The sequence below is a fragment of the Acromyrmex echinatior genome, chromosome 1, assembly GCF_024713525.1.
Source record: "Acromyrmex echinatior isolate Ae372 chromosome 1, ASM2471352v2, whole genome shotgun sequence".
NCBI classification, from domain to species: Eukaryota; Metazoa; Arthropoda; class Insecta; order Hymenoptera; family Formicidae; genus Acromyrmex; species Acromyrmex echinatior.
In genome coordinates, this window is record NC_141852.1 from 21,706,098 (window position 1) to 21,724,822 (window position 18,725).

Here is an 18,725-nt window from a genome sequence, read left to right on the forward strand (position 1 = left end):
TTCATCATATAAAATATCTGCGCAACAACATCGACAACTATCGGTAGGCGTGTAAAGATAGTTACGGAATCGCGCCCCTGGAAATAAATATTGGAACGCAGTCCTAGTTTCTTTCCATTATCTTTAAATTTCTTTGGGAAAGCTTTTTATAAGAATCTAATAAACTTATGCACGCAAATTTAGGCACATAAAATAGATTAGAGGAAGTTTTACATCGATTTATTACACAAAAAGAACGATTTTCCTGAAATATCTAAAAATTTAGCTGGCTACAGAGAAAAAAATAATTTTATTGTCAAAATAATTATTAGAAAACTCACTGCATCAGCAATACTGCAAAAAAGTTTTATATAATAATTATTAACACGTTCTACGTAATCATTTTGATAGTTCAACGAAATTATTTTCTTATCTATACCTATCTAAATTTTTAGATACTTCAATAAAATCGTCCTCTTTGTGTATATTTACGAAAGTTAACTTTTTGATAGATTGAATTCGTTGACATATACTAATTTGTTAACATTGACTAATTTGGAGACTTCATAAAAATTGAATTATGGAGATTGAATATCGTTGATGTTAAAAGACGGATTGGTAATATTCTGCTAATAGAAACATGCAATTTCGATATCTCTAATATATTCGATCTAGTACATCGTGAATTCGTAAAATAATCGTTGCATATCGCCATGTACCTACATGTTCAGCCATGCATCTCGCGACGTGACGATTGCAGGGAGAACTGGCGAATGCGACGTGATGCGACGCATGTGCTGATCGAGCAATCATTTGTTATCAGCGGCATCGATATTCCGTGTGGACGATGCAATAAAATATTTTCCCATGCATATGCATGCAGACGATGCGATATATCCGGCAAATCGATGATGCACCGGAGGATTTTCCGCCGCGTCGCGTGCGATAAAATACATATCATCTCAGGTGCACGGGAAAATTTTGAGTGTTCTCACAGAGTCGTGTTACATTTGAAATGATGGAAAACAGACAAAGAATAAATAAAACGGAATATACGTATATATACATATATTTGACTTTATTTTCTTATTTATTTATGTGCATATTGAAAAAAGGATTTGATTGCATTAATTGAAATTTTGATAGAAAAAAATCCATCAGAATTTTGTGGTTGAATCTGATAAAATTCTTTAATTAGAATTCTGATTGATATGATTAGAATCTCTTGGTTCATTTTTAATCTGAAATTTTTCTCAGTGTACAATATACTTATAAACAAAATATATTGTTATATGATATATTATTATAATATATAATGTAATGTAAATGATATATATGTAATAATATATTTGATTTATAAATATATTGTACACTGAGAAAAAAAAATATATATATATACAGAAAGAACAGTTTTGCTGAAATATCTAAAAATTTAGTTAGATATATAGACAGGAAATAATTTTGTTGGACTATCAAAATAATTATGTATAAGATGCTAAAGCTAATTACTGTATCAAAACTTTTTGTAACAATGCTCATTATACTTGAATTTTTTACATAATTATTTCAATGGTCCAATAAAATTATTTTCAGATCTGTAGCTACATTTTTAAATATTTCCTTAAAAATGGTTATGTTTACATGTATTGTATTTAGGCCACGGCCTTACAATAGATGTCTTTATTTATCCTGTAAGTTAAATAAAGACACTTATTGTATAGGTCGCGGATTAAGCGCATGGCATGTAAACGTAGCTATTGTTCTTTCCGTACATCTTAAATGTATGTAAATATATATATTCACTTGTTTCTCTTAAAGATTCATTTTATTATATACAGAACTAAAGTTACAAAAGTTGAAAGCTGTACAAAGACTTTATAATCATTCTCTATAGATACTAATCAAACTATGAATATGGAATATATTTAAATTTTGAAATTCACAGTTAAAAGTTCTGAAAGATTTCATATCGTAGAATATATACGATGTCAGAAACGAGAAAATTGAAAAGAGAATAGACAAATATAATATATCGTGTTAGATACGCGAATGTTTTTCAATTTCTGATAATAAAATATTTTAATTATTTGAATATGTGAAGATACGAAATAAAAATACAAAAAAGAATTTTAATTGGATGAAATAAATGCAACAAACCTTATTTTATGATTGTAGAATTTAACGAATATTTTTCGAACATTATGTGAATCCAGCATCGTGAAACGCTGAATCGGCCACGTCCATAAATGTCAAGCACAATGAAGGTGATAGTAGAAAATTCGTTGAACCATTCAAATTGATACGCGTTTTAAGTAGGTTCGCCTAAGAAAGCGAATTGGTGAAAATTGAGGCAACGTTTCGTCATATAACTGGCTGGTTTATATTCGAGGGAATATGTGAGGAAAAGAGAGATGAAAGAGATACGTGCACATGCATGAAACATTCGTAACATAACTTGCACGACGAATCGATAGTCCATAACGGAAACGTTTGAAGGCGTAAAAGTAATTTTATATAAAACTAACGAGAGCGTCGGGAAACGCGGTTCCATTCTTTTTTCTTCCTCTTTTCCGCTCGTTCGATACGTTTCCCTTTTGTTTTTGTCATTCATTAAATGGTCGTTATGGTCATTTTCCCTCTCATATTATCTTCGTCGGGCGTATGTGGTCCACGTGTTAACTTTTCTTACTCACCAGCTTTAAACTGCAGCCGGCGCAGCGCAATTGCCGCATTCGCTATCTTTGCTCACGCGCCTGCAGCGAATTTATTCGCGAACTACTGCACGCAGTTTGAAACTCTGCTAAGCTCGTATATCACAGGGTGCTAATATCTGAAATGTGCGCAATCTAGCGTTGCACAAATTACGAGTCGTGCACTTTAACTACTAGATTAACTACGAAAATTAATGATTTTAAATAGCATATTTTTTACACCGATAAAAAGCTTGCTTTTAGAACGTCCAATCGTTTGCTGTTTATTGTTAGTAGAATGATTTTAGAATGTGCAACAGATTGCTCTTTAGGAGAATAATTTCATAAATTAAGTAAAACAAGAATTTATTTGTAATTAATGAATTAGTCTTTTTTTTTTTTTTTTTAAGTAATTAACTCATAGAAATGCCGATTTCTCGGCCGATGAGAAAGTGTACCTCGCGGTAAAAAGAATTAAAACGCTAATCTCTTGGTATACGTTTAATTTGAGAGTTTCTTTTTCTTTTTTTGATTGATTATATAAAACGCTTTCACCGCAAATGATGTACCGTCAATGTAAATAAATTAATAGCGCTGTTCCGCAGAACATTTCGAAGAGAACGCAAGTATCCCACGTGTTTCTGTGTTTTTTTTTTTTTTCGAACTGACTTGTAGAAAATCGTCGACTGTCAGCCACAGCCACAAATCGTCGTTCCCAGGACGAATCGATCATTGACCTAAACCGGTCTTCTCGAACGAGAATCGTGAGAGAAAGGAAATAAACGAAGACCGGGATATATATCATCTGTCGACGCGAACTTTCGGAAATGGTGGATCCATTCATACTATAGGATGAGAAAATAACCGACGCGACGCGGTGAGAATCCGACAACATATGTTAATCGCGAAAGAAAGTTATTGAGTTTTTGCAAATATGCATTATTTACATATACTAATCTCACGCGATGAATTTAAAGCGGCCCCTAAACGCTCAATATTACTGTACAGTTATTTTATACATTATTTTCAATCGCTTCCAGCAGAAAAAGCAGCTTTGAAATTGTTGTAAAAATTTTTTTGTAAACAATTGATTGTTATCCTTAGTTCCTTACTAAATCTAAATATATAAATCATGTTACAGAATTTTGCATCAGTTGCAAAGCTATTTTTTTCTGCTGAACACAGTGATGTCTCTTTTAAACAATTTAAAACAAACAGGCTCAATATAGCCTCTGGATCAATATTATTGCACAATATTAATTATCGTCTGGAAGCTGTATTAAGAGACTGTTTATTTTGAATTGAGATGATCAATAATATTGTACAATATTAATCCTCTAAGATCCGCTTAAAAGCGTTTTAGAAAACTCGTAACACGTGCATTGTACATTACACGGTAAATTGTACAATAGCCCGTCGGGGATTAATTACATCTAAATCCAATGACTATATTTTCTGAAGAGTTTATTTGTAACACTAATGCGTTTCCTCTTACGAGTCTACTCACGCTGTGCCATATATTATGTCGCAAAGGTATTGTACATAAATGGAAGAAGCGCTCGCTATTACACTTTCAATGCATCAGGATATCTCACTAAGTTGACCGTACTATATCAAGAGTACGTGATCTGCTTGCATTAGATGAAAGAAGAAATTAGACATATGGGCATATGTATAATATATATATATATATATATATATATATATATATATTGTACATAATATAATATATTAGGTGTTGGAATTAATTCGTAGCGTTTTACAAGTGATGGAAAGTACTTTCATTAATGTATTTTTTAATGCTCATGTGAAATAAATAACATTCTTTCATTAAAAACGCTACGAATTAATTCCAACACCTAATATTATTATTGTACATAATATAATATAATTATATGTAATATGTATATATGAAGTATATATAATTATATATAATATTATACATGTATATAATTGTCTATAGGAAAATGACTTTGCTGAAGTTTATAAAAATTAAACCAGATACAGATCTGAAAGTAACTATGTTGAACCATCAAAATAATTATGTGTAGAATACTCATGAATACATGCATAATTAAAATGCTATAAAAAGTTTTGACATTTCAATAACTAGCATAAGTATTGAATATAATTATTTAGATAGTCCAACATAATTATTTTTAGACCTATCTAATTAAATTTTTGGATATTTTAGCAAAATCATTATTTTCATGTACATACATATATATAATCATATATATATAATCATATATATTTTTTTTACTAACGTTGAAAATCTTTATAAAAAGTGATATATTTATATTATACTTTTTTAATGAACTGTTTAAAGATATATACAAAAAAGATTTAATATTAATTCATTTTATTTCCTTCTTAGAATATTAATCTTTTTCAGAAATAATAAAATCATGTATATTTAGGTATATGATTTGGCAAAAATGATTTATGGAAATAAAACTTTGTATTCTCATTTAAACTCATAAATGCATTTTTGAAAAATGTAAATATTTAGAGTATATTTAAAATATTCGTATTGAGCGGACCATTATTTATAACAAAAATTTTATTTTTGTATTGTTATACGTTTTAAAGCATATTTATGTTGCAAAATGTTTTGGTTTTTTAATTTAACACTATTGCCCTAATATGTTGACCCGATCGAAATATATAATATGTAAAAAACAATCTCGAACAAATAACACTTTTTTATTTTAATTTAACAGGATTCCTATATGCTTTACACGTTGATTCTTTCAATTTTTTTGTGAGAATAGTAGAAACAATTTTTTTTATCTTCGATGCTCATCCTTAAAATGCACGGAAATAAAATTCTGTTACTTACAATCGATTGAACAATCGATATTAACTTGATATTGAGTAATAGGAAATCTTAGCGTGAGTCAAATCTGAGAGAATGTTTGCGAGAAGTCAGGATGAATTGGAACAATTAGCTAGAATTCTAGAAATCGAGTGCAATCGAGCGAAAAATTGGGACGAAAGAGAATCGCGCACTAAGCGATTTCAACTCGTCGAAATGGAAATTCTATCCGGGAAATTCTAGACTGGAATTTTGAGACGTAAAAGACGCTTGTTGTCGCTTACCGCATGCTTATTTTAAATTCATAAGCACCGGTGCATAATTTGCACCGACGTAATTATTCCACGAGCGAAATTTCGAACGAAAAGTGTTCTCCAAGTCGTAAGAGGGGCATACGACTTAATATATAATATATATAATATAAGCCGCGTGAGTATAGAATATAAAGCGGTTGCGCCGTATGCTGTATTGCATATCTAATGAATCGATAAACATCGCTCTACTTTCGAAAGTTTCCGCGGTGAGATTTCAATGTGACGTGTTACACAGATTATTGCACCCTCGAGAAATGAAACGTGGAACGATTGATCTGCTTAAAAGACGAGCCGCTCCATAATGTGAAACACTACCGAATATCGCGAATGTAAAGGATCATGATTTATTTATTTTCAATGCATATCATGTATTTAATCATGAAATCTATGTAAATGTGGATATAGGTCAATTAATAGGTGTCATCAGAATTTGCCGTTGCATTTTAGGTCAAATCGTCAGAATAATGCATTGAACTGTATTAACAGAACATGAAAGAATAATATCGTTGAATAAATGTTGCACCAGAGTATTAATTTTAAAGCCATAATTACAAAAAATGTATATCAGGCTATATATCCGTCCAGTACGGATAATTATAATGCCTATACGGAAAGATTTTGCTAAACTATTTAAAAATTTAATACGTAATATATACACGTGTATACTGTTTTTATTCTGTTCGAAATATGCTGTTTCAATTTATATTTGTTTAGATTACAATTTTATTAATTAAATTATGAAAGTATTATGTTTAATTGAATGAAATGTTTTTTTAACTGATAAAGATTAAGTGGAGTAGAAATATTATATATATTTTATTGGTTTACATGTATGTTATTGGTTGAAAAATTGTAGTTACTAGGTGGGGTGAAAAGTAACCTCCTTGGGAATGAAAAAAATTTTTTTCTTATGCAGAATCTCGCCCAAAATATGGCGTGTTCGCTCAGTACTAATCTTTGTAGCATCTGCTAGCTCGCGCACCTTCACTTTCCGGTCAGCCAACACCATTTCATGTATTTTTTTGACATTTTCCTCGGTAACCGCATCGGAGGGCCTGCCGCTGCGGACTTCATCGGTAGTGGAGTTGCGGCCACCACGAAACTCTCGAAACCAATATTTGACGGTGTAATCTGACGGAGTATTAGCCACATAATATTTATCCAACTTTTCTTTTGTTTCCTTCGCCGTTTTGCCTCTCAAAAAATAATGTTTTATGAGAGAACGAAAATCGTTTTCGCAAACACGTCAACAACAATCAGCTCTCAAAACAAAACTAAGGGCAGTATCGCACTGCCACTTGGCATGTCTGCCTAAATATGAACGGACTACAAGGCACCATAAACTTTTTTGCAGTAGTGGCGCATTCTGGTGGTCAAGGAGGTTACTTTTCACCCCATCTAGTACATCTTTTTAAAGTTAACATCTATTATTTGTTATTGGCTATTATTCTCTTTTTTTAAATTTAGCTAGACGTAGATTTGAAAATAATTTTGTTAGACTGTCTGAAAAATTGATCTGAAAATAATTACATAGAATGTACTAGTTAGTTGCTAGAATATCAAAATTTGTTGCACATTGTCCATTGTGCTTGAACGTTCTACATAATTATTTTGATAACCCAACAAAATTATTTTATTAAATTTTTAGATACTTCAGCAAAATCATTTTTTCCGTATACCTGTTAATTGCTATAAAAAACTGAAGCGATTTTTTTTTATCCATATCACACTGAGCAAAAAAATTGTTTCTTTGATTAAATTAATTTAGTTGGTCTTTATTTCATTTAACTAAAATTAATTTAGTTTATCTTTCTTTCTTACATACATTCTTTTGAAGAATGTATGTAAATATATTAATTATATTTGAATACATACATTCTCCAACAAAAGAAATAAAGACGAACTGAATTAATTTAAAGTAATGAATTAATTTAGTCAAATGAACAATTTTTGTTCTTAGTGTACATATTTAGTCACGAAATTTGCGTAAATATCAATTATTATACATAAAAATGTGTAGATTTCAAGTAATAGTAATCTTTAGATTTATTGTCACATTTTAAGTTGAATCATCGGTAATTTTGAGTTATATCATATTGTAAAATACGAGAGAGTAATTTCATGACCGGTAAATAAATCTTGCATCAAAGTATTAACTTTAAAATCGTAATTACAAGCGAGATGCATTGGACTATATATTCGCTCAGCGTAGGTAATTGTAGCGCCTACCTGCGTCTACCACCATAAAAAACAGAAGCAAAGCAACTTTATTATTTCGAAATCCTACGTTTATGCCAAGATAGCTGGATCTCGAGATGGGAAATAGCATCTGCGATAAAGAATACTAAAAGCTGTAACCACCCTTCCATGGATAACGGCAAGTTAGCGCGGCAGAACTTCTTTTATCATGATTTTATCGTATCACGATTCTACCATAAAATGCGACAACATAGAGACATTCAAAAGTACGTGTATGTGCCTTTACTGAGAAAAAAATCTAGAAAAAGAAGAAGATTCGAAGCTCTAGAGAACATCAAAGACGTTGATCCTTGCAACGTCAACATCTTTGTAGTATCCCTGCGCTTCTTTTCACGCAAATTGATTTTTATTTACTCCTTATCTCACTGTAGATGTGTCAGTTGTGGCTGCAGCTGTTATGTAGTCACGCTTATGATAATTTGGCTTAAGCTAACTCCAATTAAGTCTCCCCTGCCTCGCGTAAATCATCACAAACTCCAAGCCTCGCATTCACACAATCTCTCTTTGTCTTTTCGCAGAGTAACCTGACAGACGGGGAAGAAGATCTGCCTGAAGACGCTTTCTCGCTGCTGTCGGTGCTCGTAGTTGGTTCGCTAAACTTTCCATTTGATCGATCGCGAATCGCCCCTCGAAGACAGCCTCCCAAGAGTGTCTACTCTCGGAAGCTCCGATCTGATCCCGTCCAATCATACCGATGGTAGTCTTCGCCTTTCTTCTTAGGCTCTCTCTCTCGACACATTTCTGCTGCCTTATCCCTCGAACGCTCTCTTGCTGCTTAATATAACCGATAGAATCAAATAAATTATGATTAGACGCGTATCCCGAGGGTGAGTGTCGTAATTTCTGTCACATCGATACTCATCACGAATTCTAACGATGTCCTTTACACAATATTCCTGTACTATAATCTTGTAATATTTTTTGCTAGAAATGAAAGAACTTTAATTGTAGAGACTTTTTATTTAAGATTTAATAAATGAAAAATCAAAAGTCTAGATCTTGTTTTTAAGAACAGTATTTTTAAGATCTATCAGAATACATTGAAGTGTTGCGACAATTTATTGATGATTTATTATATATTTAAAATTAGAAATACTGATTTTTAATTTTTTCCTTCAAGTAAAACTTTATATAAAATCAAATATAAAATAAAATCCTTCTTAAAGAGTCGCAGCCTATGCAGAAGACTTGCCTGAAATTTTAAGAGGCAGCAAGAGTTGTCCTGATCGACGTTTTAGCGTAAATTACTTTACTATGGTGCTTACGTTATCGATAAAATAAAGGTTCACGAAGCGAATTATATACTCTGCTGAATCTAGCCTTTTAAAGGGGATATGCACATGAACCAGAACGGATTTACCGGCTCTTTGTTCATTTTGTTCACTCAGCTTCACCTGTATACCATCTTTTCAACGTTTGTAACACATTAATTATAGAAATACATGTAACGCCAAATATTAAAAATCATAGGAGATTACGGCCACCCTCGATTTTTTTCCGATGAGTAATCGATACCAATTTCGCCAGAAGCGATTTCATTAGGACGAAGGTCGGAGCTTCCGAGATCCTTCATAAATAACATTTATTATATCGTGCAGTAAAAGTTTTAATACGTATATCTCAAAATTTCTCGGAAAATGATATTCATTATACAACATCCAATACTAGTAGTAATACCGATATTTGCGCTGCATCAGCATGACGCGACTCTTCTTATTCATCCTTCAATTGAATTCGATGAATAGCGACGAATCATATTTCATCGACCGACCGACACGACGTCGGATTTCTTAAAGGCCGACGCGCTTCGAGGGGCGATGTGTTGTACGGTTGAACAGTAGCGTGTCCTGGCGATTCTCCGCTAGACGGATCTCCGCGATATCCGTAGGATTCCTCCTCGTGATCCTGATATTCTTCTCCGTCGCCGGCAACGTCTTGGTCTGCGTGGCGATCTACACCGACCGCGGGCTACGGAGGATCGGCAACCTCTTCCTGGCCTCCCTGGCCGTCGCCGACCTCTTCGTCGGTGGGCTGGTGATGACCTTTGCCGGGGTCAACGATCTCCTCGGCTACTGGATCTTCGGAATGTGGTTCTGCGACATCTGGATCGCCTTCGATGTTATGTGCAGCACTGCCTCTATTCTGAATCTATGCGCCATATCACTCGATCGTTATATACACATCAAGGATCCCCTCAGGTGAGATATACCGAAAAAACAAAATTTTGCTAAAGTATCTCAAAATTTAGATAAGTACAGATCTGAAAATAATTTTGTTGGAAACAACCTAAATAGGGTAAGTTGATACAATTTTGAACATGGTACAATTCTAAAAGAAATAAGATTTTAATCCAAATGCTAAATTTCAATTTGGTAATCTTGATCTCATTATACTAAAGGAAGTCGTCAAACGAGAAAAAATAAAACTTAAATCTCAAAAAATTGGATTCAAATCTTATTTGTTTACATAGAATTGTACCTTGTTCAAAATTGTTCCCTGTCAAAACAATTATGTCGCTCAAACTGGTTGCTATTATATAATGTTGCTATTATATAATGTTAAAAAACTTTTTGCGGCATTGCTCATCATGCTTGAGTTTTCTACATAATTATTTTGATAAAATCCAACAAATTTATTTTCAGATTTGTAGAATATCTATCTAAGTATTTAAAAATTATTATTTCCTTGTATTATTTCCTTCAAAGAAGAATTATCGAATAATTTGTAAATTAAGAACTGTTTCTCTCTCTCTCTCTCTCTCTCTCTCTCTCTCTCTCTCTCTCTCTCTCTTTTAATGTGGTTAAAAGACATTTTTACAAGATAAAATTATTTATATGAGAGAGATATAATTTTGCGGAGAGTTCCAAATAGTTAAACAAAAATTGTTAGAAAATAATGTCAAAATGTATTTGAAAATATTTTAATATATTTGAAAATATTTTAATCCTAAGAAATTAATGTATCTAAATTTTCCCTTACAAAAATAAAACTCTGAGTATGCGAGATATATAAAGAGAAAGTAACAGAAACATCAATGAAACTTCTATGAAACGTAAATTGGAATAGCATAAAAAAAATATTTTTAAAAGGCAAACGTCTTTTTTTACATACTGTTCCAATTTACGCTTCCTAGAAGTTTTGTTTACGCTTCTGTTACTCTCTCCTTTCACTTTCCTCCTGCATTTAACTTACACTCTTTATTTTCACCAGGATTCAAAAAGAATTATAGAGTTTTAAAATAAAGATTGTCAAACGTTGTTATTTTAGATACGGCCGTTGGGTAACCAGAAGAGTTGCCATTGGTGGCATCATCGTTGTATGGCTTCTAGCAGGACTCATATCCTTCGTACCGATCAGTCTAGATCTTCATAGGAATGATGATCAACCCATGTATGAAGAGATAGTGGAGGTAAGATATCCGCGAAATTTAATTGTGTCGATATTAATATCAGCAGTTCAATACATACATCAATGCGATTTGTTTGAATACGTAATGAAACGATTTTCTACTGAACGAACTTCAGCTCTTGAGCAAATTATAGGTTTTAATTAGTGAGTAATCCTTTCTATGAGAAATTTATAAAATACGAATTCCGTTTATTTCAATATTTGAAGTGTACATATTATTTTAAAAAAAAGTTTGCAATTATAAGTATTACCCGAGATGTGTTCTACGTGGTGCTCACACGCTCATGAATATTTGTCCTTGTTTAACATTTGATAAGCGACAAGGATGAAATGATTCCAAAAGCGTTACAAGCACCAAGTGGAATGCGGGATGAAAAATTCCAAGTATTCTCTACGGTGGTATCAATCATGTGAAATTAAAGTCATGTCGAGTGTTATAAAAAAAAATAAATGTTATTGCTTTCGAATACTCAGAGAAATTAAAAATAAATTTGTTTGACTGGATAGATCTCTTACAATGAGTGAAATTCGTTTAAATTTTGATATGCAGCATTAAAGATGATGCGTAGATACGCAATAAAGCCGCCTTAAAAGAGCTATAATTACACTGATTATGATAGACTTATTCACTTGAATTAAATAAATTTATCTTTAAATGTCTCGGCAAGTCAGGTTTAAATCTAGATTTTATAGTGTTAGCTCCTAATATATTCAATTTTGATTAATAATTGCTCATACAGTTTGTTATCAGTAAAATCCAATTTTTTATTTTGATTTTTCATCCAACGATGCAAAAAACTATTCTCACAATTAAGTCCAATTTTTCATTATCTGGTTAATTTGTAGTTAAGCTTAACCACAAGTTAAAAACAAGTTAATAAAAAGTTAAACTTAATTGTGAGAGTAATTTTTTTGCATTGTCGGATAGGAGAGTGTGATGTTTTCATCTATATCTACAGAGTTTTTCTGTAGCTAACTCTCGCTAAGTATGGATTTTGAAATTGTATATACAAGATAACGCAATTTGAACTCATAACTTGTTGGTTAGTCTGTCGCTCTCATACAGAGCGACATACAATTTCTCGACATAAATACAAATCAGCTATTTTCACACGAAGCTAACACTTCATTCCAAAAATGAAATTTCTCGTTTTACCCCGTGATACCGTTTGCATCTGAAACATTGCAATTTACGCAATCTTTGCCATTTTTCTCGTTAATTATTCATCTTTTACCTTTACAGGAGCACCCTACGTGTGCCCTAGACATTACACCCACCTATGCGGTGGTGTCCTCTTGCATATCTTTCTACGTGCCCTGCATTGTAATGCTGGGTATATATTGCAGGTAAGATCGCCCACTGACGCCCATCACTATTCAGACGCAAATTAATTTAACTTTTTAGTTCGCACTCTTACCATAATCGTTCGCCATACTCTGTATGAATGACGTAGCTCGTATGACGTTCAATAAAACATGACTAGCTCCGGTAATCCACAATCCCGAATGAGTTTGAAGATAAAAACAATGCGCTCGAAAAAAGCTCGCATCTTCGTTTAAAAATCCATAGAAGAGATAAATCACACACGCAACAATACCACCAATTCGTTTAGCAGAACAATGCGTCGGATGCCGAATGATAAATTTCCAATAGGCGTTGAATCATTTCTTTATCCACTTGATTTTGTTTCTTTACACAAAAATGTAATTGTATATCACTGTCAAGATTGGACGTGTTCTCTACACGAAAAGAATAGTTTATTGGAGTATATAATAATTTAACTGAATACAAATTTAGATAGATACAGATCTGAAAATAAATTTTGTTGGACTATGAAAATAATTACGTTTAAACTGGTTGTTAGAGTGTCAAAACTTTTAATAGCGTCTGTTATCATGCTTGAGTTTCCTACACAATTATTTTTGATCCAACGAAGTTATTTTCAGATCTGTATCTATCTAAATCTGTATTCAGCTAAATTATTATATACTCCAATAAACTGTTCTTTCTGTTAATTTTTAAATTATATTTTATATTTTTCTTTCTCCGAATAATAACTTGAAAGTAAATCAAAACGCATACAGAATACAGATGCATATACTTTGCGAATGAGGTGAATAATTAAAGTGTTTTTCTTTTTTTTTTTTTTTAAATAAGTAACTACGCACTATCACGCCTCTCCTTCCTTTAATTTGTAAAACTTGAGAGTTTTATTTTATCTTATTTTATCTTATTTTTATCGTTAAACTTTTAAACTTTTATTTCAGCTTTTCAAAATTCTTTCTAATACTTGTAGTGGTGGTGTAATAATAATAATAATATTAATGACTGAGAGAGGGAGAGAGAGAGAGAGAGAGAGAGAAAGAAAAATGAAAAGAATTTTGTTCCATGCATTAAGGAATATTTCCTTTTCTAGGCTCTATTGCTACGCGCAGAAACACGTGAAAAGTATCCGAGCAGTGACGAAGCTGCCGGACACCTCCATGGCCAAGAGTTTTCGCTCGAAGAGCAGTCGTTGCAAGCCACCGAAGCCGCAGACGAAGACGAAGCCAACCAGCCCTTATCATGTGTCCGACCACAAGGCTGCGATCACCGTTGGTGTAATCATGGGCGTATTCCTGGTATGCTGGGTGCCCTTCTTCTGCGTCAACATTGTCGCAGCCTACTGCAAGACCTGCATATCTCACCGAGCGTTCCAGGTGCGACTTTTTGCGCAAACTGCATCCAAAATTATTTGTTTCAATTTAATTAAACTTTTTTAAAACTTTTCAGAACCAATTCTTTTTTTCTCTTAAAGAAAAGATTAACTGAAAATACCAGACGATCATTATTGATTATTTCTATTTTTTAATTAATATTATATTCCTTGTGTTTAAAATAGGATTTTTTACTTTTCAATAATTATGTTATATTATCCTTATATGTTATATTATTCTTTATACTGACTACTGTTTGGATTTTCGTCATTTTTTTTATTTTTACAATAATTTTATCACTTTTTAATGAATAAGAAATATTGATATCTTTAGTATTAAATTGCAATCTATAATAGATATAGTAGACCTTTAGTCTTTTGCTCTAAACTGCGAGTTGTTCTAAGTTCTAAACTTTACAGCTGAGATCTGACCAACTCGCTTATAAAGCTTAAAGAGATTACGGCTTAAGACAACACCGGAAACATTTGAAAAAAAGTCACAATTTTGAACTTAGAACAAAAGGCTAAGTGCTTACCATATCCATTATAGATCGGGTCCAAGCGACATAGTAAGTCTTTCATTCTGGATCAACCTTGAAAATATGGAAATTGCTATTATAAAATTCTTCCCTCTAAAGAAAGGTGAGAATTTTTTTCTCACACATAGAACAATTTTTTACTTGCGGATTTTTCCGATTTTCGTTATATAAAGGTATGTCAAAGTCGTTTTTTCCTTCCAAACAGGTTCTCACGTGGCTCGGTTACAGTAACTCGGCCTTCAACCCGATAATCTACAGCATTTTCAACACTGAATTCCGGGAGGCGTTCAAGAGGATCCTCACGAAGGGGGCACGCGCGCGAGGCAATCAGCCATCGACCAGCGAGTGCGGCGAATTCCGTTCAGTGGTGGTGCAGAAGCGGAATGGTTCCATGGTCGAATGTAACATCAGTCCGAGATCGAGCGCAGACAGCTGCCAGGTCGGCGTTATGGCTCAACGACATCGCGACACCATCGTCAGTGCCATATAAAGCGAGCTTGTCTTTCGACTTTCTCGGTCACTTTAAACAATTTCTTTCCTGGATCTCGCTCTCGCTGTTCGTCTTTGAAGTCGTCGCAATCGTGCTTCATTACTCGTCAAAGAATTTGCGAATCTGGAGACACCGACATCATCCCGGCAGAGAATAACAACATTAATGCGCGAATTAAAATATGCTTCGTGCAAGAGGAATTCGTTCTTCACAGTGGCGTGTTAAACTTCTGCGATCTTCCGCGACATACGAAATAATTTTATTTTAGCATTTAGATTTACATTCTTTGTTTGCTGTTTAAAATTTTGTTTCGAATTCGCAGTGAAAACCGTCGTGAAAACACATCGATGGCAGATTGCACGACTTCTAATAGAACGATATCGCTTATTGTTATTGTTTCGTACGAACTTGCAATGTACATAAAATCAGCATCGCCTGTATCAACAAGCATAGTTTACTCTCGCGTACTAAAGTTTAGTATTTGCATCCGCGAAGGAATGAACGCCAAACCGCCTGCCTGCTCAAAGGAAGACTGCAGCTGCAGTTACAACGATGTCGTACTCTGGCTATATACAGTCGCGTAAAATAAGCATAACTGAGGATGTGGATAATACTCTCTGCTATATTGAATTTCTCCTCACGTAATATCAATCAGTGTTCTAGTTAGTTGTTAATTTAATCCGAGAATTCTCTTGGACCAATAGAACACGCGTTGCTCGTATTTCTTCAACATCAAATTCTACAAAAGCAATATTAGTAAATGCAGGAACAATATAAAGCGAGACGTTTGCCAAATTTTAAATAGGGTGTTTGCTAAAATCTTGTAAAAAAAGTTTCCTGAGATTTCCTGGATATTTTCTAGTTATTTTTATTCATAATTTCTGGTAAAAAATTAGAGAGTTTAATACAATTTTGAAATAAATTGGAATGCAAAAAAACAAACTATATTTTGAAAATTAGAGATCAGGGATTCTATGAGATCTTTCGTCTACTATTAAAGCCGCAGAAGAGAGTAAGTTATTCTTTTCTACCGAATATTGTTTTCTATCTTGATTTTTTAATTTTATAAAAATTTGCAACACACGAAAACTTACGTAAATATACTTACATAAATTCTTTTTTTTTTCTTATGCCTGGTTTTTGTTGATAGGCTTTGTAACAACAGTTTTGCTGATGCGTAATCATTTGCAAGCTACTACAGTTTATTATACCATATTTTACGTCTATTACTCTGTTAACATGTAGTCTTTTCATAGAGCTTTGCAATGAAGTAAATTAAATTAAATTAAATATATATGATACATATGTCATATATTAGAGTATAGGGAAAGTTTCCGCGTGTTTTTGACAATTTTTCTTTATTAAAATAAAATGAATGATACAATATAGGTCAAAGTATTTGCCATCGTTTTCTACTACCTTTGTCCACCTTTTACAGTATACGAATACCACGAATACATTGAAAATCCTCCTTCAACGCATGCAAACAATTGGCATGCGCGAAAACTTTCCCTACAACCTAACACATTAGGCCTGTTCTTTTTAGTTGAATCTTTTACACCAATTCATCTTTCTTCCTTTTCTCTCTAGGAGAAGAGAAGTGAGAGAAAGATGAATTGGTGCAAAAATTCAGCTAAAAAGAATAGGCCTACTATTATTAATATAATTGATTATCAACATTTTGTATTAGCAAGAAAAAATAATCAAAGAAATAACGTTTTCAAAAAGACAGAATTTAAATTTAAAATTAAATTTTCCTGAGTAGGTACCAATAAAATTTCATAAAAATCCCTGATTTTTAAGAGTAAAAAGAAATCCCGTGAAAATTTTAGATTTTCCAGGTTTTTTCAGATAGTAAACATTTTTTACAAATGAACATTTCATACGTCGTGTCTCTGCCTCAATGGCCATCGTCATGATTTGATTAACTGATGATGATGATTGTGATTAATAACGCGTGGGTTTCTTCGAAATGCGATATTTTCGTTGTAATGCATATTGCGTATTCGCACGATAGAGGAATATCTCTTTTTTTTTTTATAGCAAAAGAGTGAAGGCTGTGGTGTTCGACCATGTAAGTGCAGCATTTTGCGAAGACATCAATTATTGTAATTAAGACAATCACCGGAATTACTTCAAAACATATCCCGAAGACATAATCCATCATGAAATCGTAATATTGTTTTCTTCTTTTGTTTTTTCATTCATTTTCCTTTTTTTTTTAAGCGACGACAAGCGTAGAGTGGGATTTATCAATTAATAGAAGAATCCAAGTGTAGCACTTAGGATACTAATCTCATCAAGCAATCTCTTTAATGGAGCAACGTCGATAGCAATGTCGATAGCCAATCTACAATATTAAAAGCTGGATGTTACTCAAAAATACTGATATGTTTCTAAATAGTAACGTCTATCAAAAGTCATGGGAAATATATATATATATATATATATATATATATGTATATATATATATATATATATATATTATATATAAAAAAGAAAAACTTAATAGCAATAGGTCAGCGCACCGGCGTGCGCGATACGCCGTGCAGTGAACTATAGAATTCATTTTCCATTTTGTAAATAGTCATTTAATTATTTTTCTATTTGACGGGCGCAAAAAGAGACACATAGCGAGATACTCGCAAAAATGCGAGATCTCATGTAATGGGCGCGCTCATCGAATGTACGCAAAGTCGTCGTCGAGCACCCGTCGAATCTCAATTCAATTCTGCATCACATATCCGAGTGGAAGGAAGTAGTCACAAGCCAATTTGACATTCGCGAGGATCGAGCTTCCTTGGTACATCTATATTTACGATACAAGGCGCATTACGATCCGACACGAGAGGAAACAAAAGAGAATGTCTCTCTTTCTCTCATGTACGAATGCATAAGTTATAGACTATAGGAATGGTGGAAACTCTCTAACCGGCAGGATTTGTGCGCAATGTTGATGTATACTACTGATATATTTGAATGACCGTTCTCTGTAAATATATTAGATTAAGACTTCGACAAAAGAAAATCTGACTCGTGACTTTTTACTGATTTCCTCTTTCTTCCGATTCCTACGTTCCATCGAAGCAGAAAATAATCAATAAACGCCGAAAAAAGATATTCTTATTGCATTTATTCATAGAATATTTAATTTGTCTGAAATGATTTGAAATTAATAAGTATTTATAATTAATATTTCGTTCAACTATTACTTCTATAAACTCAAATTTTTAAATGTTTTCTTGTAATAATTCAGAATATATATATATATATAATATTTATCCTGATTTTAATCATCATTATTCATAATTTACTTTGGTGCCACACTTAATTTAACACTAGCTTCCAACTACAAGCAAATTAGCTAGTCTCAATTGATAGATTTTCGTTTGCACATTCCGAAACAAATCGTTGCACACTTGTAAAACAAACGAATAAGCTATAAGGTGCATTCGGGGAGATGCTATTAGCGCTATTCATTCTGTCCTTGTTTTACATCTAATAAACGACGAAGATAATTTTTTCAAAAGTT

At 32.8% G+C, this 18,725-nt stretch overlaps 1 protein-coding gene across 2 annotated transcripts in view; it reads left to right on the forward strand.

Annotated features, from left to right (window-relative positions):
* Dop1 (dopamine receptor, D1) overlaps positions 1–18,226 on the forward strand; it is a 112,562-nt gene extending 94,336 nt beyond the window's left edge. For both annotated transcript variants that reach the window (XM_011067043.2, XM_011067044.2), the window contains exons 2-7: positions 8,579–8,648; positions 9,949–10,258; positions 11,328–11,469; positions 12,712–12,815; positions 13,886–14,168; positions 14,909–18,226. In XM_011067043.2, coding sequence (XP_011065345.1) covers positions 8,579–8,648; positions 9,949–10,258; positions 11,328–11,469; positions 12,712–12,815; positions 13,886–14,168; positions 14,909–15,193 — 1,194 coding nt within the window. In that variant the 3' untranslated portion in view covers positions 15,194–18,226. The remainder of the gene's footprint in view (positions 1–8,578; positions 8,649–9,948; positions 10,259–11,327; positions 11,470–12,711; positions 12,816–13,885; positions 14,169–14,908) is intronic.
* Positions 18,227–18,725: the final 499 nt, after the last annotated feature.